The 26,505-nt window shown below is 43.3% G+C and overlaps 2 protein-coding genes across 5 annotated transcripts; both read right to left on the reverse strand.

The window, feature by feature from the left end:
* Positions 1-11: 11 nt before the first annotated feature.
* LOC108102067 (thiamin pyrophosphokinase 1) lies at positions 12-1,265 on the reverse strand. Its single transcript, XM_017206707.2, has 3 exons — positions 885-1,265; positions 299-823; positions 12-241 (listed from the first exon to the last, which is right to left on the reverse strand). Exons 1-3 carry the CDS (start codon positions 1,255-1,257, stop codon positions 93-95), a joined length of 1,047 nt encoding a protein of 348 aa, XP_017062196.1. The 5' UTR covers positions 1,258-1,265; the 3' UTR covers positions 12-92.
* A 3,241-nt stretch (positions 1,266-4,506) lies between these two features.
* LOC108102082 lies at positions 4,507-16,435 on the reverse strand. 4 transcript variants are annotated; one of them, XM_017206731.1, is made up of 8 exons: positions 16,159-16,435; positions 10,130-10,766; positions 9,800-10,047; positions 7,303-8,025; positions 6,854-7,098; positions 6,621-6,793; positions 5,678-5,801; positions 4,507-5,125 (listed from the first exon to the last, which is right to left on the reverse strand). In XM_017206731.1, the coding sequence occupies exons 2-8, from the start codon at positions 10,579-10,581 to the stop codon at positions 4,994-4,996; spliced, it is 2,097 nt and encodes a 698-aa protein (XP_017062220.1). In that variant the 5' UTR covers positions 10,582-10,766; positions 16,159-16,435; the 3' UTR covers positions 4,507-4,993. The 4 variants fall into 4 exon arrangements, with proteins under 4 accessions (XP_017062220.1, XP_017062221.1, XP_017062222.1 ...); XM_017206732.1 differs by having other exon boundaries at positions 16,344-16,428; XM_017206733.1 differs by lacking the exon at positions 16,159-16,435 and adding an exon at positions 15,822-15,863.
* Positions 16,436-26,505: the final 10,070 nt, after the last annotated feature.

The following is a 26,505-nucleotide window of genomic DNA, read 5'->3' on the forward strand; positions in this document are numbered from 1 at the left end:
ACAAATGGACGCCGCTTTGGCCAACTCTGTACATTGTAGTATGCTTAGCAACCTAATCCTCACTTAAGTACACGAAATCCTACAATAGCCTCTTATGTATTGGCGGCTTGTCGTATTTTTGCCTCGAATTCGTAGGCGCCCATGGACCAAATCAAATTGGCGTCCGTTTCCACCTGGACGAACTCGGTGGAATAAGTATTCGACGTGCTGACCATACCGCCGAACTCCATTTGTGCGTGATCTGGGGATGAAGAGTTGGTTAAATTTCCGAGTGATCAGAGAAATTCTGTGTACATACATAGATTCCACTTCAGACCAGTGGTGGTTACATTGTGCGCTGACGAGCCCACGGGCATCAGGGAACACCATCGTTGGCTGGTTACCAGGTCGGTGGGCACCTGTATCGTGTGCTTTCCCGGTCGCAGCAGCCACGTCACCGAATCTCCGCTAAGCAGAAAGACATTGCAGTTGTCCTTCTGCGTTTTGTATAACGTATTCAGGTTGGCCATCACGTGGTCTAGCCGACCCGAGGTGTCATGAAACACGACCACATCGCGGACTTTGCGTTGCGCCATTACGGGTTGCAGGACGGCAATGGCCTTGGTGAAATCCGTGGCATCCTGGTCGGGGGTGTGGACTTTAGGCGTGGTTTTAAAGAAATCCACCGTTTCTTCCGTTATCGAATCAAAGTCTCCCGTTATCACGTCGAGCGGTTCAAGTGGTGTGGTGGCCCCGGACCCAGTTGACTTTTTTGACATTGCCTGATCCACCACAAAGTCACGCCAGTGATTAGAGCCTCCATCTACGGCACATCGCACGGCAGCTGAAAGAGGTGGGGAGCTCTAAGCTGGCTGGGATTGGTTTTGTAACACCTCCAGGCTTACCGTTCTTCCACAGCAATTTGACCACGTGCGCCGGCACCTGAATTTGACGGTTTAGCACCATGCAAACGTGCCCATTGTCGCCCAACTTGAAGTTCTCGTTGATGAGATTGCCCGGCGTCCATTTGAACTCCTTGGGCGGGATTGTGTGGTCCATTTGCTGTCGGAATCCGATTGTTGTTTTCGTGCAGAGGAAGCGATGGTTGGTGGGGGGTGAGTGGGTGGTGTGGTGGTGGTGCGTCGGCCTGCCAACTCGTGCCAATCGCACGAATGCGAATCCGCGGCCGGAGCGACGCATCAAATTCAAAGCGGCCGCGGCGCCGCTTGGCGGTTTCATTGTGCGGCAACGCGTGCCGTAATATTGAATGAAAATCATATAAATTTGAACGAATATGCCCGGACAGATCGCCCGTAAATTAACTGTTTTTTTGAAATATTTAAAATTTGGTCGTTAGAAATATGAGCACTGGTCACACCATCCGTCACTTGGCGGTTTGTTAGGGATGAACTTGAGCTACATTATGTGGCGGCAATTTCAAATAATTTGTCGCTGATAAGGTAGTTTCTACATCTAAAATTTGTTTTTTATTTATTTTTTATAACATATTAAATAAAATGTTTGTATTATTTTTTGTATAGTTTAAAACTTTGTCGTTATTGACATGGTTCTATAGCAAGCGTTGTATTAACAATAAAAATGAAACCTCATAATTACTATTTACAGCCATGTATACAAACAAAAGCCTAAACATTTTTTTTCCTGATAATTAATTACCTATGTACGTACATTTGCCATTTTTTCGATAATTAATTCTAAAAACTCCATACATTTTGCATTCCTCTAATGAGATTTCCGGTGATTTGTGGCAAACTATTTAAGCCAATTATTTTGACCGCAGCGTACATACATTTATTTTAATGCCCACATTCTGGAGCATGCAACCTCGACCAAATACTTATTTTTCATTCAATAGACAAGTTAATCCTTCGGTAAACTTTTGCGGCTTAGGTTAATGAAGCCGCTCGCTGGTTTGATGAACAGCGGAAACAAAAGGCTGCCATCCAGACTTATCGGGGGGCGGTAAAGTCGCAGTCGTACCACAATACTTTTTGTGCTCGAACCTCCGATGCCAGCTGTATCAATATTGTTACAGTTCATTTTGTTTGACCTACACAAATAAAGGCATTTATACGGATCCTGTGGCCAGACCATGAGCATGAGCACATCCTCGCCAGGACCCCTGACCATGGCCTTTGGCCAGCCCCGTTTCTGGATTCAGATTGACAGTGGGCGGTGTTCCATGAACGCCCATTGTCGGCCGGCCAGCTTCGGAGGGGTGAAGTTGAATAGCTTTACATGCCACGTCTGAAATGCATTGTCCAAATCGCATTGTTGGGCGGAACCATTTTATTCCACAGTGACTTTGCAAACTTTAAAGCTAGGCAGCGCTTAGCTGTATTAACGGATGATATATTCCGGTGTGATCCATTAAAATAATAATCCCTTTAAGAAAGCTTTAAAAGTTGCTAAAAAATTCAGTTTTTGTATATTGAACTGAATATGAGTAAAATGAAAAGCCAGTTTACTATTACAAACCAAAAACACACAAGTTTTTAATTGAAAATGAAAACAATCTGATTTCGGAGTCAAATATCTCTTGGTAAAACTTCAAATTTAATGTTACATCGAAGGTTTCTTTCGTTTTATATTATTTCAACAATTTGATTTTTCCTTGAAAGTTCACCTGGAGAAATTGTAGAAGCCAAAAGAAATTTAATGTGCGTCGAGGTATTCTAGAAGAAGTTGGCTCCCCAAAGCAACCATAAATAAATAAAATTACACTTGTACACGCATGCCTTTGGCGTATTCGTTCGCCTTTGTACGACTTTGAAATGAATTACTTGCGATTGCCGCGTGGTTTTCATACCCTAACCAAGAGTTTCGGGGTAATTGCCATTCTGAACCGATTGCAGACTTGTTCGTGGTCCAAAGTATTCACATATTCGCCTCGACACTTTCGCCTTGGCGGCAAGGCAAAAGCAAAGGTCCAAAAGATTTACGTTTGCATTTTCTGGGACACTGCACTGCACACATCAAGTGCAACATGTTGCGCGAAAATGTGCTGGGGCAGAGATTTATGTCTGCCTGCATCAAGGTATAAATTTTCGAATTTAAGAACCGCCGGGATTTAAAGATAACAACTATTAAATTTTTAATGACAGGTCTGGTTAAGTTCGTGCTCTATTTACCTGGCTACCTCGCCATTCCGAAGCGACTGCAACTGCAACTAATTGCTTGCAGCTCGAATATGTGCCACATATATGGTATTTATGCTTGGAAAATTAAAAGCTAGATGAAAACGAGTGTGTATCCTTGCGCAGTTAATTCAGATATCATTGCACTCACATTCAACGCAGTTTCAACCCGTTTTTTGCAGCGGTTATCCTTTTGCCCATCTTTATTTCTCGCACTTTACGGTTCAATGCACCTTGATGACGTGAGTGGAAGTTATTAAGTCACAATAGGCGACGGCTGGCTGTTTGGCGGAGTCGGAGGTTTATTTGACGTTGCCAGGCGGTGTCCCCGGTTCCTGGAGTCCTCGAGCACAAGCCCCACCTGCCACACAGCGGAGCGCCAAGGATGCGACAGGAAATTCATCAATGTCTTCACCGCCTGTCGCCTGCATTCGACTTGCCAAGCGCGGCAACATTTTTACCCAAAGCCTGAAATTGCCAATGACTTGGAGTATAAAGGAGAATAAGAAAGTAATAGTCGAGTGTCCCGAGCAGAAGATACCTTATCTTTTATTTTAAACTGTAGCATACCTTTTTGGGCAGGTGAAGATAATATCATTTTATTTTTTCTGGTTAAAGCATTTGAATTACTAATCTGCAGGTGAGTAATATATACCAAAGGTACTTTAATCTTTAAATTGTAATTCATTAAAATATTGTTAAATTATTTAAGTACAAGAACATAACTAGTAGCACTAGCAATTATTTAGTTTTGAACATACAAATTAAGCATAACAAAAACATGGTACACTCGGTTATTTTGTGCAATCCAACTAATATAACCTCGTTAAGATCCAGGATAAAGCTTGGGGCAAAGAGCAGAGCTAGTTATTTACGATCCGGAGACATAAGCAAGCCGCAAAAACGGATGCCGACCGTCGGGCTTTTCTCCGCCAAGAGGAAATTATGAATTTAGGTGCGGCTAGAGCTCCGCCTCCCGTTCGTAAAGTTTATTCAAGAGTCGCTGGAGCCTTAGCTATCTATACGTACAAATCCTCTCTAGTGCTAGGGGATCTGTTCAGGGATTATCCTCCAGTTTTGGCTGCAAACACTTGACTGGCACAGCATAATGTACAAGTTGATCCTTTGTCAAATTAGGAGAACGCACTCAAATGCACGAAACCCACAATCTGCCAGTCACAACTGTCTGGCAGCCGTACAGTTGGTCAACTTTCTGGAACCCCGCTGACCAAACAACACGCCACCTCATTTACATATTCAAATTTTGCTTACTCAAGCCCAAAAATCCGTGTGGGTGGACAGCTAAAAATGTGTGCTATACTTATGTTAAAACAACTTCCACCAAAAGAAAACAATAGTTTTTTTCTTTTACCATATACATAGTTGTGTTATATTTGATTTTCTGTCCTGTTCTTCTATTTTGCAGTCGCCTTCCGCTATGCAAAATGTATTAATTACCGCGTTTACAATTATTGTATTCCGTCAAATTAGCTTATTATTACAAATACCGAGCACATTCCCCGGTTGATTCTCCCTTCTCTCTAGTGGCATGATGACACCCATAATGTGTCCGTAATCGAATTCTACCGACTGCTTTGTGGGCTGTGTGGTGGTGTGCGCTGTTTGCTAGCGCATAAATCACATGGCGTATGCGTAATATTAGTATGTATAGTTGCACATACTTTTCGCCCCTTATGTGTATGCAAATGAAATGAATATAATCATAAATCTATGCAGTTTTGATTTGGCAAATTTGTAATCGGATTTGTGTGGATTTGCCGCAATATAATATACGCATTTTGGCATGCTGTATTCATGTGGTTCTCGGTCGATTGGCACTCGAACTCGCAATTGCTTCAGTTGCCGTTGTAGTCCTCGATGAACGTGTCGATGATGTAGCGCTTCACCTCGTTGATGGAGGTCCGCTTGTTGCTGCACTGCAGCCGCTCCTGGTTCTCCGGCAGGACGAGCAGTTGCTGCAGTTCCCCCTGCGACGAACAAAAAAGCGAAAGTTAATGCGCATAAAGTACATAATTGTCGGCCAATAATTGTTTAATTTGCATTGTAAATGCCCCACGGGGCGTATGCGCTATCAACGTCATGCAGGCCTCCTCGTGAAAAATGCACGAGCCTCGATTTGTTTACATTAATGGATTTACATTGAATACTCAATGGGGAGCCCTGGGAATACAGAATCACTTTTTATTTAACTGTAATTATTTAAAGACTGAATTTTTAAATATGATATTTTTAACCTCTGTTCTATATATATTCGCTCAGATTTCATTAGTTTGTTTTTGTTTTTTAAATTATTTTATCCAAACTGAGAAAGATTTTTTGCGAAACTAGAGATTATTCGAACAAATACTTTAAAAAATACTAAATACTAAATTTTTTACTTTAGTTTTAGTTTTAGGTTATTTCTATTCAATATTGGCTTTTCTAAAGGTATCATCCCTGTCACTTGAGCCATAGTAACAATCCATAAAACTCGCGAAATATTTCCCCCCTGGGAAGTCGCATATCGTGCTTATACTCACGTTAAAGCCGCGTCCGATTTCAACATCCGCGTCCACGGGCAACGTGAAAAGTCGCTTGGAGACGACAAAACTGTTTGTCCACGCGCAGTCGACGTAAATCGATATGAAATCGCCGTTCTGTATGCTGCACGGTGGATGGAAATAACAGCAAAACAATAATGGTAAAGTGAGCTATTCGCAAATAATTAAACTATATGTGGATACATATTGTCGAACTGTAAGTGTGTGTGCGGGCGCCCACACAGTGACAGTGAGAAATGTGCCGACGGTCGATGACAAATGGTGCCCACTTGAACCGAGTGTCAATTTGGCAGTGTGTCGTTGTAGACAGAAAAAAGCGAAAACCAAAAAAAGGCCCTTCGATATTCATGTGCAGGCTTTCTGTATACACTGGTGGTCAAAATAATAGCAATACAAGTTAAATTGGCTGTGGTTTTACATGAATTGTGGTGGGTTTATTAATCACATTAGCTGGTTGATTATGAAGTTTTTATTAACATTTTTTGAGTGGCAATGTAAGTTCTTTTTTTGAAGTCAGCTTTTTAAGAGAAAACCCAAATGGAAAATAAACAACGCACTTTCATTTAAAATAAATAAATTGATTGGGAAACCTAAAAACTACAGGGCAGTCGTATAAATAAAAAACTCGAATGCCGAGTGATACTTTTTCGACCGCAACTGTGTTTTACCGTACTATTTGCATGTGTGTCAAGTGTTTGACAGTGTGCGTTTCATGGCACAAACATTTATGCTAATAAATTGAAAATGCAAATAAACGAAAGTGTCAACGTCGATGGCCATCAGATCGAAGTGAGTGCCACTAACCCACACACACACTCACACACACACACAGAGAAGCATGGAGGCAGTGATTGCCAATCATCTCCACATGTGGGGAACTACCACCCATCACACGTACACACATATACACACACAGGCTCACCTGATGGCCACTTGATGCCAGCGATAATCGTATAAATTGAATTTCACCGGCAACATTTCCGTCGTATTGTCCCGTTCGAGATACAATCGCAGTCCGTCCTTGCAGGCCTCCAGATAAAGATTGTGGGTGGCGTTGCGGATGGAGAAAATGGTCGCCGTGCTCTTGGTATCGTTCTGAAATGACCAGAATCCCTGGTTACGCCCGTTCAATAAAAATGGATTTAATGCACTTACTTTGGCCCTCAGTGTTACCATCAGGGTGAAGTTGAGCAGGTTCCTCCAGCTCCGGATGTAGCCCATGTTGTAGGGCGTCGAGGGCGTTGGACTGAAGGATGTGCCCATCACACCCGCCGTGGTGAGATCCGCATTTGAATACGGATCCGGATAGGAGGAGGCGTACGAAGCATCCGACGGCTGGGTGGGCAGCTCCTCACCCATTGGGAGTTTCTTGTAGAATTTCAAGAGATCACTGATATCATCTGAAATATTGATTTAATGGAAAAGGGGTGATATTACATATGAGAAAAGTTTCTATGCACGTTAAATGACTCTATTTTTTTTCTGTTCTTCGAGAAAGTCAGAAAGAGCCAAACAAATGTCTAATAACCAACAAAAATTATATAAAATTATTGATTCAGAACTTCCTATTCAAGCAGATGTGAAATTTGAGATTGGGAACTCACCGCTGCACTCGAAACTGTTGCAGTTGCGCTGCTCGATGTTGTATCCTTCGCAGAGGAGCGTGGACAGGGCGACGCTCTTGGCAGGCTTGCGTTTCTTGTGCTGATTGCTGGCACGTGCCTTCCTGGTCGCAGTTCCACTCCCAGCTCCCTTTCGCATTCCCTCTCTTGCTCCTGCTCCTGCTTCTCCTCCAACTCCAACTCCACCTCCATTCCGGTCATTGTGTGCACTCAGCACAAACCTGACACTTTCGCCAGCTCCTGCTCCATCGACTGGCGGCGGTTCATTACCGCCGCTTGTTTCTCCCGGGGGACTGGGATTCGGATTCGGATGGGCCTGCCCCTGGACTCTGGTCTGTGGCATTATCGTTGTCGTTTGGTCAAATTTATGCAATGACTCGTCGCCACTTGCTCGCATTATGAGCAGGTCGTGCTCATTCCCGTCATCCTCGGCCAGCAGATCGTTATTGCCGTCGCCGAAAGTGTCCGCCTCCTTGGAAAAGGTTAGCTCCACTGCGGCCTCCTCATCCCCACCCGCATCCCCACCCGCATCCCCACCCTCACCCTCAACCACGTCGTCGTCATCGTCGTCGTCGTCGTCCACCAGGTTGAGGTTCATATTGATGTCCACCAGCGGGTTGTCCAGCAGACAGCGCCGGAAGCGCTGCTGCACTCCCTGACCGCAGGTGACGCTGCACAGGGTGAAGTCGCTCCAGTCGTCCCATCCTGGAATTGATTGCCAATTGTTTGCAGTGAGTTTCGGAAAGCACAAATGTTAAGTAATTGCGAAAAAATAATCAAACTTAATTCTACCCAGTAGCAAAAAAGTTGTTTTAACATGTTAAGTATTTGAGTTTTTTATTCTGTGCACTCCAAATTAATTAAAGCAATCTTGCTTTTATATTTTTTTAATCCCCGCACACATTGGTACTGTTTACTTTTATGTTATTAAACATAAATTAATTAGTAATGATTGCGTGTGAGGTTTAAAGAAATACATTAAAAAACATTAATAAATTATAATTGGTACACTACCAAGAACGCAAACTCATTGAAACAAAGTGGCTGCCTGAGTTTTAATAGACTGAAATTTTCTCATTTAATAAACTTGATATACTCTTTTGAGTAGTTAGCAAGTTAGTTTGTTAGTTAGTTTTCCCGTGCATAATGCATTCGGAAACCGTTTTTCTCCTCTACTATAACTCATAAAAATAAGACAGCATCGTGCCAAATTTTAATGCTGTTTTTTTCTCGGACTAAAGGCAGCTTTCATTCAGCTGCCGCAATTCGAGGCAGATTCTCGGTGGGCGCCTCGCAGCTTGACACAAAAGTCAAGTGTTGCTTCCCTCGAGTGGCAACGGTGCGGATTTGCCGGCTTGAAAGGAGGCTTGTGGCCCACATCTGCAGCATCTGCTGCGTCATCGAGAAGTTCCCTTTTTATTATGTTTTTCACTTTACTCGTATTTTATTTTGCTCTATTTTATATATTTTCGCCCCCTTTCATGCAGAGGCATCACGGCGATTGCTATCAATCTTCATCAAAGATTAATCTTACAGCTGCGCTGATGAAGTCACAATAGACTGGTGAATGCGCCAAATAAGCTGGTGAATTTCAAGTGTTTGCCGTATTTTACTGTTGAATTACTTAAAAGCTCGCAGGGAAAGGGATATAAGCCGCTTTAAGCAACTCAGTCGCCTGCAATTATGTTGCGATATTCGAGCGGGCGGAGAGTTTGGAGCTCCGGTGCCAATTACCACTGATTGCCTCATCCGAGCTCGGCCTGACCAGTGGCCTCTGGTTCGGAAACTCTATCCCGCCGCTTCCATCCAATACTCGACCATCGTCCGAGCGGGGCGATTTGCTCAACAATGCAACAACTAACAAGCGAAATGCGATTAACTAACGGAAGTAACGGAAGCCCAGCCGGGTCATTCCCGGGGGGAAAGGGGGCGGCCATCGAGAGGGGTGCAAAAGTGATGCACTTAGAGAAAATCATACTATGAACTATAAAACTCTTAAAACTTTAAATGAGTTTAAAATTGTATTTAAGTTGCTAATATTGTGGCAATTAAAAGTATTGCAGATAAAATATATTTAATTTAAAGAAAGCTGAGTATTAGTATATTTAAAAACAAATTGAAGAGTATGTACCGATGTTGAAATACCTGAATGAATTTTATAGCCCAGAATACACTTTAACAATTTCATTTTAATAAAAGAAATTACTTTAAAACAAAAGTGATAGGTATGTTTAACAGGTTTCTTGATTGAAAAAAAGTCTGTTAGAAAAGTCAGCAGTAATGATTATAGTATATTAAATAAAATCCCAAACAAGTATCGATTAAGAAAATGCGTCATATATTTAATGCATTCAAAATACACTGTAATGTAAATTATTAATAATATTTCCCCTTTAATCTCAGTGTAAAATCGCCATAGATGCCAATGTGAAATGTTTGCAGAGTACAATGACCTAGGACACCGGAAGTGGCCGCTTACCCAAATGCTTCCAGATATGGTTCTCGAACTGCGGCGTCCAGCGGTGCAGACCGTTGACGCTGATTTGCAGGACATCGCTAGCGCCGCCGACGGGCGGTCGCTGCAACTGCCGTGCAGCAGGACTTCCTGCGGGGGATGTTGCTGCCGCAGCGGGCAGCAGTTTGCCAAAGGCAATTAATTCAGCCGGCAGCATTTTCAGCATGTTACTATCGAAACACCGCAGCGGCTGGAGGGTCGCGTTTAGCTGACTGCGGGTTAAAAATTAAAGGTTGAGTGGGTAAAATAAGTGGATAAAATGATGATGGCCGGTCATTCCCGGCGATTACTTACCCCTCGTACTGAAAGGCTGACTCAGCGCCGCTCCAGGATGTTCCGCTGTTCGCGTAGGGACCTCTGCTGCGGCGGGCAGAGCTCCAGGACATGGGTCCTCCGGCTCGCGAGGACATGGCGTCCTCGGCATCGGCCGCCCCGTTGGCCATTTTCAGCAGGGAGGCGCCCTTGTATATCGTTTCCGGCGTTAATGTTATTAAAATCGTGTCCTGCGCGGATTGTCCCTCTGGCTCCTCGGAAAAGAGCCGCGCTGCGAGGGCCTTGACAATCACCGGACTGGTGCGAATCAGCTCGGCCATGCCCTTGTGGGCACAGGGATTCACAGGATTCGCCGTGGAGCAGCCCACCAGTTGCAGGAGGAGGAGGAGCAGGGCGACGAGGGCGACGGAGTGCGCCCGCGAATAGATGTCATCGGTGTGCATCGCAGGAGCACCGGGTTTTGGCCCGGCCATGGATTCGGATCCTTTATCTGGCTGCGAGTGTCCTAGCGACACTCGCCGTTTGGCATGGCAGCTTTTATCGCTGCGGTGGCTCAATTTACTTTCGGCAAAAGTCACGTTCCGGCTTTGATTCCGCCGGGATCCGACCCTCTATCCGCAGGAGAGGCACTTACACAGCACCTGCATTCATCGCTGCCCTGCAGAAAGGATAGAAAAAAATAAGTAAAAAATCAGAGCCTGATTGAGGTGGGAGTGCCGAAGGACAAAAGGACAAAGGCTTCCCCGGGAGCAGAGTCTCCAATTCTATTCAAATAGTGAAGTCGGGCTTTGCATGATAATGGCTGCCGGCTGCAGTTGCTACTTTTTGCAATGATTTATATACAATTTTATATACATCTGTAGGTAAACTTATGTTGGTTGCCCCAAGGACGCTTATGCAAAATGTTGAATTTATATACAAATAACTGCCTTTTATTGCAGAAAGTGCAATATAGTTTGGTAGTACCTTGTTAAAATACTTCAAGGCAAAAAATGTGAATATTAAAAATGTTTACTTAAACTCCAGTTTCGTATTGCTTTATTGCAGAAACGAAAAATAACTACTACACTTTTCTAATATACATATAATAATGTAAAGGTAAGCAAACAAAGATTATTAAACTAAAGTTCTAGATGGATCAAGTTAGTATTTACATTGCAGTAAAGCAATTATGTTACTTAAACCAATCTTCCCCCTTCAAAGTATCAGATTTAAACTAATTTGATTTCAGGTGTATCTAAAGTGTAATAACATCTACGTGCCCCCTGAAATGCACTCCAAGCAAACAGTATTTACGAGAATTTATAGCGACCGTAAAGGGTTCTCATGGCAACAAGCGGCTTAAGGACTAAGATAACTCCAGAACAGGATTACAGGATGCAGGGCTCGGGGCATCAAAGTCGCCGCATTCGCTTTCACATCCTGGTGCAGGAAATAAATATCAGGATTAAGTATTGCTGCAGCCACACACACAACTGGCTGGCAAACAATGGTCCTGGCCATTGTGACCAGTGGAAGATCCTGTGCACGAAGGACGAAGGAGAAAAAAGCGTTGAGTCCACAACATGAACGTGCAATCAAATAGAATTTTTACGCACATAAGCGCGGCAAATCTTTGTTGGCCGAAACAATAAGGCAGCGGGAAAACATTTTTGGTAGATAAATGTTCGCTTCCAGTGGCTCAGCGCTCTTTCGACCTAACGAAAGTTGCGCTCCGAATTTTCCGGAACCGGGGCGCATCCTTTGGGCGTCCTGCGGTCCCAGTGCGAAATGGAAAATGCAAAACACGAGCAAATATGGATCCGAATGCAAATGCGGCGGCGGCGGAGGCGGGGGTGCGGAAAATTGAGCCCTCAATTGTTTTATGGCCAGGCTCTATCGGTTGGCCCAGAAAGCGAGCCACCACCGAGTTACCAATTCAGTTCTGTTCAGTTCAGCTGAGTTCTTCTGTCCCTTTCCCACTCCCATTTCCGCTTCCGCTTGAGCGTTCCACTGACCATTTGGCTCGTTCGGCAGCAGGTCGTCCGTTGTCCGTCGGTCGTCAGTCAACATTCAACGTTTTCCTCGGGGGCGGCAATCAGTGTAATTGTTATTGTTTTCCCTCCGCCTTTATTGCCCTTAATCCATTTTGTTTTGCTCTCGCCGCTGCTCAGTTGCTCGGTTGAACTTTTGCAAATTGGCAAAGTTACTGCCTGCGACAATCTGTTAAAAGCTTTTGAATTCCAAATAGACTTGGGCCAAGGTGAAACGGCAAGGCACGTAAATCAGGCGGAAAAGTCGTCCGGCTAAGTCAAATGCATATTTTATGCGGCTTCCCGCTCAGCGAACTTCGCCGCGATTCTGCGGTTGGTCACTTGGGGAAAACCTGGGGAAAACTCGGGATGGATCCCATCACGGAAAATTAGTATTGTTTTCTGCCTTTACGGTTTTATTACTCAAATTTTGTTAAGTCGCTTTGGATGGGTACCGAAACGGCCCAAATCGAATACACACATCGATTTGGATTTCCCTTTGAAGGCAGGAAAAGGAAACATCAAAATACATGTTTCCGCCCACGCTGTGACACTTCAAAACAGGCGGACATTATTATCAACAAATTGGAGACTAGCTGAAAGTCAACCCAGTCATGTGTGTGTGCACTGCAAAAAATGTTTATTTTTAAAAAGATTTCTAAGTTTGAAATGCAGTCATATACGCTGTTAAAACTATTTATAAATATTTTTGTTGAATTTATTTTAAGCTTTACTTGAATTATTGCTATTGAGTTTATAGATACAAATGTTTTTGTGAAATATTGCATTGTAAAATATTGGTATTTTAAATCTCTAAAAGTGGGATATGAGACTTTAATTTGGGAATATTAAAAATGCGTCAATAATCATAAATGTAAGTTCTACTTCCTGTTTTAATTTAGTTATTCACTATTCGGGAAATATATAACCATAGTTTCCGATTATTTAAAATGTGTTTAAATTACAAAAGATGAGCTTCGACCTCCAGTTTAAATTTAATTATCTGAAAATATTTAGTCCGCTAGCAACTTTTATTTTTTGTCGGCGTGTGCGTGGGTGCCTTTATTTGAGCAACGCCCGAGATGATTGAATATCAAAAGGCAGTTGGCTCAAGCAAATCTCCGACATGTTTCGAGTGCTCCCTCCGCCTGACAACAATGCGAGCAGCGGGATGCGAGTTTAACAAGAGTGGATCCCCGAGGACTCGTAAAACTGATAGCCACCCCCACACCCGTGGGTCGAGTGGGCCAGTTTAAAAGCTCAGCACGTTTGGCCAAACTTCTACAAGTGGCGGGAGTCCTCCATTTGGGTCCCTTTTTTTCCTTTTCTTTGGGTCAGGAATTGTCCAGCGGGGGGTGGTGGGGGGCAGGGTAGCAGTATGTGGAATGGGAAAAATATGCTGTACCCAAATTATGCCTCGAATTCCGGGCAGCATATCAAAGCCGTCGACCCTCGAACGATTCAAACTGGCTGAAAGTCCCCGGATCGTTCCACACGCATACGCAATTATCCCCGGGGACAACTGTCGCCTTTTATCTGTGCGAATGATTAAGCTCGAAGTGTCTTTAAATTAATTTTATAGCGCTTTTAGCCCAGGGACGAATCTACATTGGCTCACCCAACCAACCAACCAACCGGGCGTATGCGTAATCTTCCCAACCATTAGTTGGATCCACACAAATTGTACGACTGTGTTGTGCTCGAATAGTTTTATCTGCCACGCGCTATCTCGAAGATACTTAATTCCAGCAGGTCCTAATATGTAAATCACTTGCAGCCGGAGTTCGTGTTTCGCCGAATGAACTTTTTGCCCCGAATGCTCACCATTCCTTGCAAAGAATTTCCATCTACCCTACGCTCCTCTGCGGCTTTATTAAATTCCGTTGTTATTGATTTCCCCTCTGCGAAGAATCGCACTGCAGGTAAGCTATATCCCTCTCGTTTTTCACGTTAATCCCATCTCAATTAACTAACAGACTTAATTCCTTTGCTCGCTTAAATCATAACAAATTGGACGAAATCCACTTTATAACTGAACAAATATTTGTTGGGGGATATATTTCAATTTTCGGTATTTGAATTATGCAAACTCATTTGAGACGAAAGTGAATTTATTGCCAGCTCGACGGGCCCAAAAACAAAGCCGAAAGCCGAAAGGTTGCCGACTCCTCCGGATGCGGAAGGATATAACCATGGAGCTCCGGCTTCGGCTTCCTGGGAAATTTATGCGCACAATTAATTTGAAAATCAGAATCTCAGCCGTAGTTCAGGATCGGGGCTTTATCATATAGTAGACAGAGGTCTGTTAACCGCACAAAGGCAAGATAAATACATATACCTGCTGCAGTAAAAACCGACCGATTGGAGACGAAAGTCGAAAGAGACGTGGAACCAATTAATTAAAATCTGAGCGGATTATTTGCTAAGCGTATTTGCTAATTGGGCCAGCTCTGATTAGACTGCTCCTGGCAAATACGAGACCTGGCATCTCAGGACTGGCTCTCTGGCGTCAGCAGTTAAACGTTAACCCGCCTGACTTAAGTGGCCTTCTCGCTTCCAGCTTAATGAGTCCTTCGAATGCGAACTTTATAGTCGAGGTCGGCCTGCGTTTCCTCCCTCCCCAAATCCCCGACTTCCCGACTTGCCGGCTGCCTCACTTCTGGGTCCTCTGTGCAAATTGTAATTATAATGCCACTTAATGGCATAAGAGCGCCTCTGTTCTTGTTGTTTGCTGTTATTGTTATTGTTGCGCAGGCGAAAGGAGGAGTGAATTGGAGTGAATCTACTCCCAGAGGTCGCCGATGAGGATGTTAAAAGGATTTAACAGGCCAAGTTGGCTGCTCCCCGCGTAAAATCATTCGACGACCGAAGGACCTAATCATTATATTACGTTATGTGCTGGCGGTTCGAACCATTAGCCATTATCTATGCCGGGATTATGTTTATTGCATCTGGAGAGGAGAAAGAAATTCGCTGGCCCGGAGATAACCGCAGATATTCTGCGCTGACTGAGCGAAAAGTTGCCCCATTATAAAGGACCAAAGGACTGCACATTAACCAATGGTATGTAAATGGCTCCTCGAACCCCTCGCATCTCCTCCTTCTTCTGGTTCAGGCCACCTCCTAACCCCCTTTTGGTCTGGGCCACATTAACCCACTTGGCAAAACTGGCAGACAGAAAAGGCATCGGGCATCGGGCAGCGACTGTCAGTTGCCAGTTGCCAGTTGCCAGTTTGCAGTTGCTAGTTTGCAGTCGAGGGTTGCCAACGGCCATTAACAATGCAATTTTGTAACAATATGAAATTGTGGCTGTGGAATGGCTCAAAGCGAGCTTGATGCGATGAGGTTGCTCTGCAATTAGGCAGCTTGCCGCACGAACTCCCACTCATTCTCCATCTCGTTCTCGAACTCCCATTCGTGTGTGGCAGATCCACCGCAGAAGCACATGAATCAATCCCCCAAACTCGGCCACAAGCCAGCTGAAATTGTTTGGAGTTTGGAGCTTGGTCGGCCTGCAGTCGGAATACCCAGGTATAATTTGAAATTTAATACAATTAGAGGATTGCAAGCCCCCACCGAAAATTGGGTAATCGTTTTGCTGAGCCTTTAAGGCATCACCTTCGTTATAATTAATTGCTCTGTAGTTTTGTAAAATAAACTTTGAAATGCAATACAAATAATTCAAAAAGTTTATTAATTACCTAGATTACAGCTATCCTTTTTTTGTTATTTAATCAAATATTATTTTATAATTTCCAATAAAAAGTTATTAGTTTACTTTTAACACCACATTAAAACTATTTTGCACTAATAAAAAAGCTTTTTAAATTAATGAGCAAAACTAAAGTTCAAATATAGGTTCCACTTTCAGTTTCTAAAGCTAAGCCCATAAATATTTACTTCCTTTAGCAAATAAGGACTATTATTCACCAGAAAAACCTCATAGCACACAAGTATTTAGGCTTGCAATCTGATTTGGATGCAAATTATAATTCCAACGCAAATTAGATTTCTTTGTGGTCGCTTTGTTGCACTAACCGTTCGGAAACTGCATTTCGTTTGAATTACTTTTTTTGTTAGTTTAGTTTTTTGTACTCCTGAAGGGTTTGTTTATTTATTTCCCACTTTTCACCACATTGCTTGCTAATTAAATTTTGCGAGTCCACAAGCGCACACTAATTACAGTTTTTATTGCTTTGCCACAACATCAACAAGCGAAGTACCGGAGTTTGGTGTTTGGAGTTCCGAGTTCGAAGTTTTACCACTGAGTCGAAGGATATTTATCCTTTTTCCGCTGTTAGAAGTTAACCGGAGAAGCGTCACGAACCAACTGATTTGGCCATGGCCAAAACAGCCGCTTTTATAGTTACCAAAAAGCAAAAGGAAATGCGCCTGCGCGGATAATATTTTTAAGATTACTTCCATTTCCTCTACTTCGCTTCAATACAATATGATGCCGGCTGTTTTGCTGGCCGTCCGTGGTCCTTAGCCACTGCTCATTTACAGCCCGCCCCCTGATTTTTAGGGCGTTTGTTTACACGAGGACAGCTGAGGTCGGGACAACAAAGTTTGAAGCCATCCAAGGCACTTGCAACTTGGCACTTGCCACTTGGCACGCTGCTGTCATCCCGGCGTTAAGGAGCCGCACTCGTGTAAATTCCGTTCGCAGGGGTTGCTGTGTGTACTTGCCAGCATTACATTGAAGTTTTAATTGAATTGCGGCAGCAAGTTTTAACTGCATTCTGCTGCTGCTGGGAGAATCCCATGGGTTGCTTCCACCGACCGCAAAAGGTGCGAGAAAAAACTTAACCGCAAACTTTTCAGCTGCCAAGTTTTTCACTTTTCATTCCTCGACAGTGCGTAGCTTGTGTTCCTGTTTAGCAACCGCAAATGCAGTTAACAAATGCAGAACTCCGAACCCTGAAAGGATAAAGCCGCATTCAAAATAGCCGCGCCTGCAAGTAGGCAACACCGTTTTCATTTCCGCCTTTCTTGCGAGTGTGTGTTTGTGTTTGCGTTTGTGTAGGTGTGTGTGTGCGTGTGTGCCACTGTGTGAACGTGGGAATCTGTGTCGAACACCTGTTGTTGCCATTGTTGTTGTAGCCTTATCGCCTTCTTGGCCGTTTCGTTTATTTTGTGGGGCCGTAAAACTTTTGATTTCGCTCGCAGCTAGACTTTCTTCATTGTTTTTGCTTGGCAAAGGAGTTCTGCGTATTTTCTGAGAAGCTAGAAGGGCTAAAACGTGTTAAGGAATGGATGCAAGCCTTAAAGCATAAATTAAAATCACTAATTCAAATATTAAAATTCTCTTTTCTTGTTGTACATTATTCTTTACCAATTAAATTAGTTTAAATTTTCAAAAATATTATTTTGTGTTTGTATATATATGTTTTATTAATAATAAAGGGTATTTGGAGTTGCTCTACCAAAACAGTTTCCCTTCGCTGTTATCTGTTTTGTTGCTCATGTCGCACCATTGTTGCGCTGTCGTCCTGGGCGGCAAGGCTCTTAAGTACCACTACCACCAGCAGGTGTTTTGATTTATTGCGGTTTGGTTAAGTGCGGGCACAAACTTCATTTAGGTCCCCAGACCTTGGCCAAACTTTCTGCTGAACGGACGGAGAATTATAGCCAACGGAACGATGTAAAGCAGAAGTAAATACGGTTTAAATGGTGCAAGCTGTGGAAAAGCTAAAAATGATTGCTCAACATTTCTGACCAATTCATTTCGCCTCTTAAACAGAACATTTACAATTCGAGCAATTAATCATCTTTATCGGATTATAATGGTTGGGAGGGATTTTTACTTCCTTAACTTTTATTAACAGCGTTGTCTATGGAAATCCTTGATTATACAGTTGAGTTTATTAAATAGCGTTTAGTGAGTTACCTTATTATTTGGATATAATAAATAAATACCTCTATGCTTGAGCATGAATGTAGATTAAACTGCATTGAACATTTTATTTTATAAAATTGCAAAATTCCCATTCAGAGTAAAAAACGCAAGGGAATAATCAAACTCTGTTTGCATCCCATTCACACCCAATATGTACGGATTATTTATGCCCTTTATCTGGCAAAAGGGCGCCAGTGCTAACCCATTTAGCCAATTTGGCTGATTTCGCACCCGCTGGTTACACTCCCGCCTACATTCGCTAAATCAGCCACGCCCCCTCGATCCTTTGTTCATTCGATTCGGTTTTCGAGAGCCCTTTCTGCAGAAGCTAATTACAATTACGGCCGATGGACAAAAGGGGGGAAGGGGGGAGGGTAACTCCCACTTGGCAATCGAGCTCCAAAACATAGCCATGCATATTTAATTCCCGCCGACCAGAACGGCTAAGCCGCCTCCTCTCAAAAAAGCCCACAACCCCCCGTTTTGGCCACGATTCTTTTGGCGCTTTGCAAGTGTAACTTAATTTGATGGGGCGGCAGTGGCTGTGGCTGGCAGTTCAGACGGCCAAAAACCATTTGGAACATGCACAATTTTGACACCATCCCAGTCCGCAGTAACAAGTGCCATTCACATGGACCGGCCGATTTCATGGGAACTCAATTAATGGAGCATGATCTTAATGGGTTTCCACAACGGTCGACCACCCACTAACACACCCACTTTCACCCACTTCCACCCACTTCCACTCGATGTGGACGTGGGACTTGGAGCAACGAGGCGTACAAACACATGCCGCTCGCTAAGTGCGCCAAATCAGCAGAACTCTAATTGGAGGCGGATGCCGGTTCTCGTCCTTCATAAAAAGGCGAGTTGCCGGCTAAAAAGGAAAGAAAAAAATCTATTTTAGACGAGGGCTTTCGTCCTTCCTTCCCCTTTCCCTTCTCCTTCCTCTCCTGATTTCCTGATCTGGTGTGCGATGAATTGGCGCAACGTTTGCCGAGCAATTAAGTGAGCAGGCGTCAATATGCCGATGAGTTGGCCCTTGCTTTATTGGCCGCGTGTGGCTCTCAAGTTTGTTTATGGGCTGCACAATATGTTTCGAGGGAGCTACCAATAAAAGCTATTTATTAAAAGTATATTTTATAGTTGCCTTTTTAATGTGGCTAAATAAGGAAAGAACTTTTAGAAAAATTACAAGATTCACGATGGGAAAATAGAGTAATCAGAAATGTAGAGCTCTTCAGAAAGAACTGATTTTTGAGTAGTCAATTTAATAATTTTTCTTCAATTTACAAAAATATAGTTTTGTGAATTTTAAGCCCCATTAGTAAACAGCTAACAAAAGACCCTAAAAGCAAAAACACTCAAATCTGATAACTCATACCATTTACACTTCTCAACACGTTCGAGTTCAGAGTAGAATAACGAGTGCAATCTTGGGAATACTTAAATATTTATGCAGACGATTCGAGGGCGAAACGTTCAATACCCCACGTGATTTTTACCTTGGCAGCGAAATGCAATCAGAGGCCATAAAGCTGGCTCCAAGGAGCGGAGGGAGGAAAGGGAGGGGGGATGGAGGAGGAGGGGGCACTCGACTCCGGCCAAACGAGGCTAATATTTCAGGGGCTCGCACGGCGCGAAGCAATTGCTTTCCGGCTGGCAGGCTTCATTCGAGTGTTTACTGGCAAATTTGTAGCTCGCAGTTCGCAGCGGAGCAGATGGCAGTCGGCACTGTCGACAAAATACAATTTAAACGTGCAACCACCGGTGGCAAGTCCCGTGGCATATCATAGATTCTGATTCAGATACAGATACAGATACAGATACAGATACAGATACAGATACAGATACAGATACAGATACAGATACAGATACAGATACAGATACAGATACCGATCCGGATTCCGATTGCCGACATGTTTTTGTGCCACTTCGAACGCTATGCAAATGTGTTGCGTTCTGCGGAATATCTTTGTACAATAATCTTATCAACGCATCGGCGGCTGGCATGTGGCATGTGTGATATGGCATATGGTGCAACAGGGTTATGTGGGAGTTGGAGTGGGAGTGGGGCGGCTCAACCGCAACCACTTGGCATATTGCGGCTGACAGGTTTATGATGGATTGCCTGCAAAAAGGATACGGTTAACTCTCACTGCCGCGGAATGTTGCGATTGAATTTAAATACGCATTTGTGTTTATGTGCGGCATGCTGCTCTTTTTTTTGACGATAATATGGTTATGGTTTCTGCGTTCGATACGACTGAAAGTTGTTCTTTGTGCTTAAAATATTTTAATACGTTGGCTTTGTTGAGATAACACAGATAACTCAGTTTCGCAATTGAAATGCCAGAGTATCTGTCAGACGGGAGAACTTTCCTCCCACAGCTAACTTAGTTATCCAATCAAATCCCCCAGCTCATGTCATTTTGCTCACATTTTCTTTGTTAATCACCGAGTGCTTAGCAACAACAAATCAAAAATGGAGACAGGACCTCACAGGATGCCCCAATTTTTGTGCTGCCGCATGCTGTTTGTGTTCGGTGCTCGCTAATGAGATTTATTGCGGGCCAGTGTTACAATATTTCCCATATCGCGACGGCAGCATCGAGACAAGCAATTTAATTTTTAATTTTCCAAATGAATGCCTCCAAATTAGGCTCGTTGTTGGGGAGATTATCAGAGATTCACGTGAGCGGGCCTTAATCGAATCGCAACTGTATGTTTTTTCTTTTTGGCAGAACTTTAAGCCATTGTGAAATATTAAAGCCGGCTTAAAGGGATCTCCCTTGGGGTTTTATCGCTTTCCGAATGGATGAGCCGGCTCCCTTCACACTTGACCGATATTCAATTACCCTGCATGCGTTGCGAACTTGTTTGCTCGCCGGCCATTATTTGCCAGCCGTTTGAGCCAACTTGCTCCTGTGACTGATGAAGCTGAAAAGCCTACGGCCCACTGGCCGAATACGCAAAAAATCGCGTGTGAAAATGGGAATTCCAGGCGATTCCGTCGCTCCAACCGATTCCGTAACCTTCGGCGGCTGCGGTAAGCGCTGCTCATTTGGCCAGATAATTTATTTTCGCATATTAATTTTACCCGACTCGGACAAGTCGCTGGTAAATGGGAAATTTGTGATAAATGAGCGGCGCTTAAATGCCCGGGGATCCCGAGTTCCCCCAGCTCAAGGAAATTATTATCCTGCAACGGCCATTAGAGAGTGTGTGCTTAAAGATATGCCACGTGTGTGCATAAGCGAGCGTACATGTGTACACTCGAACAAATATTTTGCCCCAACACTCAACAAACAGTCGAAGGTTTAGCTTGCGATTTGGGTTTATTTATGGCCCAAACTTTGGCTAAATATTTATCCACTGTAGGCAAACATTTAAGCCGGAAATATTTTTGATGTACTTTAACTATTTCTGTAAAAAATAAATAAATAAAATAATAATGGCATCAAATAAATTAAATTGAGTATAAAAGGATTATGTATCTAATAATAAAATCATAGGAAATGTGCCACTTGTTTGCCATCATTTTTTAAAATATTCCCTCCAGTGTATAAAAGTTGCCTATTTAATTGCTTTCTGGGTTTTTTGGAGCGGATCTCCGACGTTGAAAACAATGTGTCATATGCATCGCAGATACAAGCCGTTGACGGCTCGCAAAATCGTTGAATTTATCAGGCTTACACGGCGGACAAGGGCACTCGAATGATGGATGAAGGCGGGCTTGCTAATGGAGAAAGCAAAATAAATTAGTTGTGGTTCATTCGGCAGCACTTGAACTATGCCCCGCCGCACTTATCTCATTAATTGTCCTTTTCGCTCTTCGAAATTCTTAGCTGCTCGGCCGGAAAATGTGCCACGCGCAAGATGCTTCGACATTTTCCAGCATGATGGCGTTATTAATTTTCTCAATAGGAGCAGACAGCGGGAATGGCAACGGCTTCATACTCGTACATGTTTTCGCATGGCTCGATTATTGAAAAATTCTTTAGCCATCACGCCGAGAATGGCGAACTGACAACACGGCCGAGAAAAACATCAGCGGCAGCAGCGGAAAAACAGGAGCCCCCGTCACTCGAAGGACCTGCAGGCTGCACTTTCTGTCGTCGAATGCCATTCAAGGAGCAGAGCAGAGCCGAGCAGTCGGAAAAACATGAAAGCATGCCATCGAGGAGCGGCCCATGGAGATGCTGGAAATAGGGGGAAAATTATAGCAGAGGTAGCTCCATTCAAAAACAAGAAAAACAGGTCAGCTTCAGAGAACGGAATAAGGTTTCATTTGACGCCTTTTAAAGGAAAATGTGGAAAAAGGTAAGAAAAAAATTTCAATAGGAATTGTTTGCAGGAAACATCGAAATATGATACTGTTTAATTTCCAAACTCATTCTTTTTCAAGTCAAACTGATATTTGTATATCATATATAAATGTACTAAATGTATAAAGAGAGATTTTAAATTGTATTACGCCATTTTTATAGCCTTGCAGAGGGTATTATTATTAAAGTGAAGTATGGATATCCTTGATCACAGTCTAAATCGAACTAAATATGTACATTCGTCCGTCTAATTGTTTCTATGTAAACTAAGTCCATAACTTTTCTTATATTAATAACGTATTAAAGTGGCATGTTTTCTTGTTTATCTGCGTTTCAGTTTTATATTATATGTGTAAGATAAATGCATCTTTTTAAAAAGTTTTTATAACAAACTTACGCATTTATTTATAAGGACCATAAAAAAGTAAAATAAAATATGCCAAGTCCTTGCCGTTTAACAAGGCATACTTTCGTTGGAAACCAACATTTGTGATTTGTTTTATGGTATGACACATTAGCGAAATTGCGCTAAATAATTTTCGGGGCTATAAATTTAATGATGCATTAAGCGCGAAGTTCTTAAGGCGTCGCATCCTGCCGAGCATCCCGCATCCTCCCATTTTCACGTCCTCGTGGGCGTCGTTCCCCAGAACCTCTCGCCCGTTCATTTGCAATCATTTGGCGGGTCGTGACTCCAGTTTTTTTTTTATTTTTTGCCAAACCGGAAGTTCCCGGCCGCTTGCCAACTTCCGTCGAGGCTGCGACGCGTCGTTGGGAATTTTAACATTTCAACTTGGCACATTTGCCGAATTATTCAAATTCTTGTCATTGCAGCAAACGAATAAAAAAAGAGAAAAGTCAAAGGAAGCGACCCCCAAACAAAAAACGAATGAAACGAACGAAATAAACTAAAAGGCAAAGAAAAAGGAAAGAGTCGCGCTTCTGGCTGCTTTGTGGAATTGGCAAAGATTTATGCCAGACTGACTCTGTGTGTATATCTGTATGTACATATATAAAAATGTTACGTAAGAAGGCCTTTCGGTAACTGGCAACCGAGTTAAGAGCGCAAATAAAATGTTTGCTCACATTTTTGTAATTTTGGAAAAATTGCTCGTTTATTGTCGGGGCATGTTTTTCGCAGGATTCCCGTTTAAATTCAAAGCTGGGAAAACCAGGCTCAAAAGGGAGGAGGAGGGAAAGGGGGAAGGGCAGGTGGTGAAGGTAAGGACGACAAGTGTCGCATTGTTTTATGTTTGTCGAGTGTGCTCCTTTATTCTAGGCGCCTTTCGCCTCGCTCTGAATAATTAATATTGCGCATACGACGTGTTGCTGCGACTGCCAGTCAGCAAAATCCTGGCCAACGAATGCCGCTCACTTTATTATGCTAATCAGCGCTGACTCTGTGCATATGCAAATTGCAATATCTGCCAGCGAACTCCAAACTTCAAGTCATTAGCCAGCGTGGAAATACCCGAGCGTTTTCATGTCTGAAGCTGAGCATAAATTATGATTACTCCACGCCACATAAATCAAACTGATGTAAGGCAAACTCCCAAGATTTACGATAAGAACAATAATAATAACAACTGTGACCAAGTCAGCTAATTTGTCAAATGCCGAGCGCCGAGTTACGGAATTTAGCCACTCAATCGGTGAAACAACATTACCAAGCCGTGAATTACTAAGAAGGCAATCAAACCAATTTGTCAAACAGTCAAATTGGTGTGTTCGTTGGAAATTCAACAGAATTTGAACTTTTGCTTGCCTAGCTCCCTTCAAAAGTTTGTTATTTAGTAATGAAAGTTGCAGTTTCCCTTCGATTTTCGACTGTTGGATCTTATCAATACATACTTTGTATGGAAATAATTTGGCAATTCATATTTATTCATTCGATTTCGTATCTGTTATCTGATAACAAATAGCCTATTGTTATTTTGTGTAAGGTTAACTCAGTATTTAATTGATGAACAATTATGACAATGAAACCAACTTTTCATATTTTTGTAACTCATTAAACTCAAATTCTTGTAATGTCTACATCTTACTTTAATGTATGTAATCCCTGAAAACAATTCGCTAAAATGCTTAAAGGCAAGCCTTTATTGAATACTCGATAAGATTATTGTTATGTGCAACAATTAAATCAGGGCCACAGTGGCTGCCCATTGACCTCTGGGGCAAATGTGTTCGGTGCCCATTAGCTGGAAAGCCTTTTAAAGCCGGAGTCGGAGGGCAGAATTCAGGACTCAGAACTCAGGACTCCTGTTGCTCGGCAGGATGCGGATGTAGTGGTGTTGCCTCTCCAGCCGGACACTGTACTCCGGACTTGGCTGCGGTTCAAGAAACTCACAAGTGACACTTGCTCGAAAGATAAATGCGAACGTAACTTTCGCCATCAAATGTTGCCAATCTACGGCGGACTCCGAACTCCAAACTCCGTCCGTCCTTCGTTCATTCGATGGCTGGTTGGTTGCACTGCAATTTGGAAGAGTTACCTTCGACCGTTCGCCACTCGAGCGAACTGAGCACCCGGACATCATTGGCATCGCAGCAGCAGTGGTGGTGAACTGGAAGTGGGGAGTGTGGAGTGTGGACCATTTCACGGGCCGGGGTGCCACATTTACTTACTGATTTATGGTCGCTTCCCTACTCCGGGCTTTATCTGTTGAGTTTTCGGCGTAATCATTTCAAGTCAAAATGTTTTCAAAAGGCGACGGCAACCGGTCGACCCGGCGAGCACTCAGTCAGTCAGGAACAGGAGGAGGAGCAGGGATAGGAGTCGGAGCCGGAGGTGGACGCCACTCCAATCCGGGAATGGCCCGTTGATAAATGACAGCAAGTTTATCTCCACATTTGCCCATAAATTCCGCACTACAAAACGGCCGTCCTTCGACAGGAGGCGGTGGTCCCTCCGGTTCCGGCCTTTAAGTTATGTTTAGTGCCAAAGGATTGCAGTTTAGCATATCGAAGTTGGGAGAGACAAGGAGGAGCTGAACCGGACAGGAAACGCCTCATATGTCAGCTTTGTTGGGAAATTGCTCTTGAATTTATGGACACAGGAATTTGCAAATGAATACCTTACGATGTGTGAACTCAGCCCGGCGTGGATATTTTAAAGAGAAATATTAATAAATAGATGGGGCATAAAGTTTTTCCTCAGTTTACCCTTCCACTCGGGTTAATGTTATTTGAAGATATGAGTAAAACAAGCATTGATCGCTTTGAGAGGAGCCCCAGCCCCCGAGCCAAAAAACAATGTCCGCAGCCAGCTGAAAAATTGCATTTGCATTTGCTAAATAATTTACCACATATGCTGTGCCTCGGGGCACCAGTAAATTGAAGACAAATGGACTCCGACCCGTCGCTGCAAAGAATTTTATTTTCATATTGTTGTTTTTATGGCTTGTCCCCACCCGAGGCACTTGCAAAGTTTCCAGCAGCTCGAAAGGCCCACTGGGCAAATGTTTCAAAACAAACACAGAACACAAAACCCGAGAACCCAGAATCGTTCAACTAATGATTGGAGCCCAGTGTGGTGTGGGTTTTCCCCACTGGGGAAAGTGACTGGCCTGCGTTTTCCGCCTGCTGAACGCGTTGACGAGCTGTTAATTAATATTAAACTCATTTCCACATTCTGGCATTGAAATGCCAGAAGCAACAGAGTCGGCTGGGCGGTTCTCCTCCCACATTCAGGTCGCGTTTCATTGAATGTGTGTGTAATTATTTCACGGCAACAGCTCCTATTTCGAGCTGTCCCAAACTGCACTAAGTCCCTTTCGCCCACACATACGTGTCCTGGCTTACTTAATGAGAAAGCCGTAAATTCTCGCCCACTAGCAGTTTGGGAGGCACATAATTCAGGCAAACACTGTGTGTTTGCCATTTAAATTTAAGCGAGTTAAGTACGCCGGTGATCCTGTTTGCTTGCTCATTTCACACATTACGCATACGCCCTGTCTGGCAGCATGTCCTTAATTACAATTGATACTGATTGCCAGGCAGATCACGCAGTCGGAGAGCGCAAAACTAATTAAAATGTTTATCGACTTTGTAATTGTCACACCCTAATTGTGGCAGTACGTGATTGTGGCACTGCCAGTAAACCAAATAAAAATGGATTCAATTTGAAAAAAAGCTCTTTGTTATGCAGATAAACTC

This window comes from Drosophila ficusphila, unplaced genomic scaffold (genome assembly GCF_018152265.1).
Source record: "Drosophila ficusphila isolate 14025-0441.05 unplaced genomic scaffold, ASM1815226v1 contig_791, whole genome shotgun sequence".
Lineage (NCBI taxonomy): Eukaryota > Metazoa > Arthropoda > Insecta > Diptera > Drosophilidae > Drosophila > Drosophila ficusphila.

Coding starts and splice junctions, on each gene's coding strand:
- LOC108102067 (XM_017206707.2), bottom strand. CDS start 1,257: ATGATTTTCATTCAATATTACGGCACGCGTTGCCGCACAATGAAACCG. Junction 824..884: donor CAAATTGCTGTGGAAGAACG/GTAAGCCTGGAG, acceptor CACCTCTTTCAG/CTGCCGTGCGATGTGCCGTA. Junction 242..298: donor TGGTCTGAAGTGGAATCTAT/GTATGTACACAG, acceptor CTTCATCCCCAG/ATCACGCACAAATGGAGTTC.
- LOC108102082 (XM_017206731.1), bottom strand. CDS start 10,581: ATGGCCGGGCCAAAACCCGGTGCTCCTGCGATGCACACCGATGACATC. Junction 10,048..10,129: donor TCAGCCTTTCAGTACGAGGG/GTAAGTAATCGC, acceptor TTTAACCCGCAG/TCAGCTAAACGCGACCCTCC. Junction 6,794..6,853: donor TGGTAACACTGAGGGCCAAA/GTAAGTGCATTA, acceptor TGGTCATTTCAG/AACGATACCAAGAGCACGGC.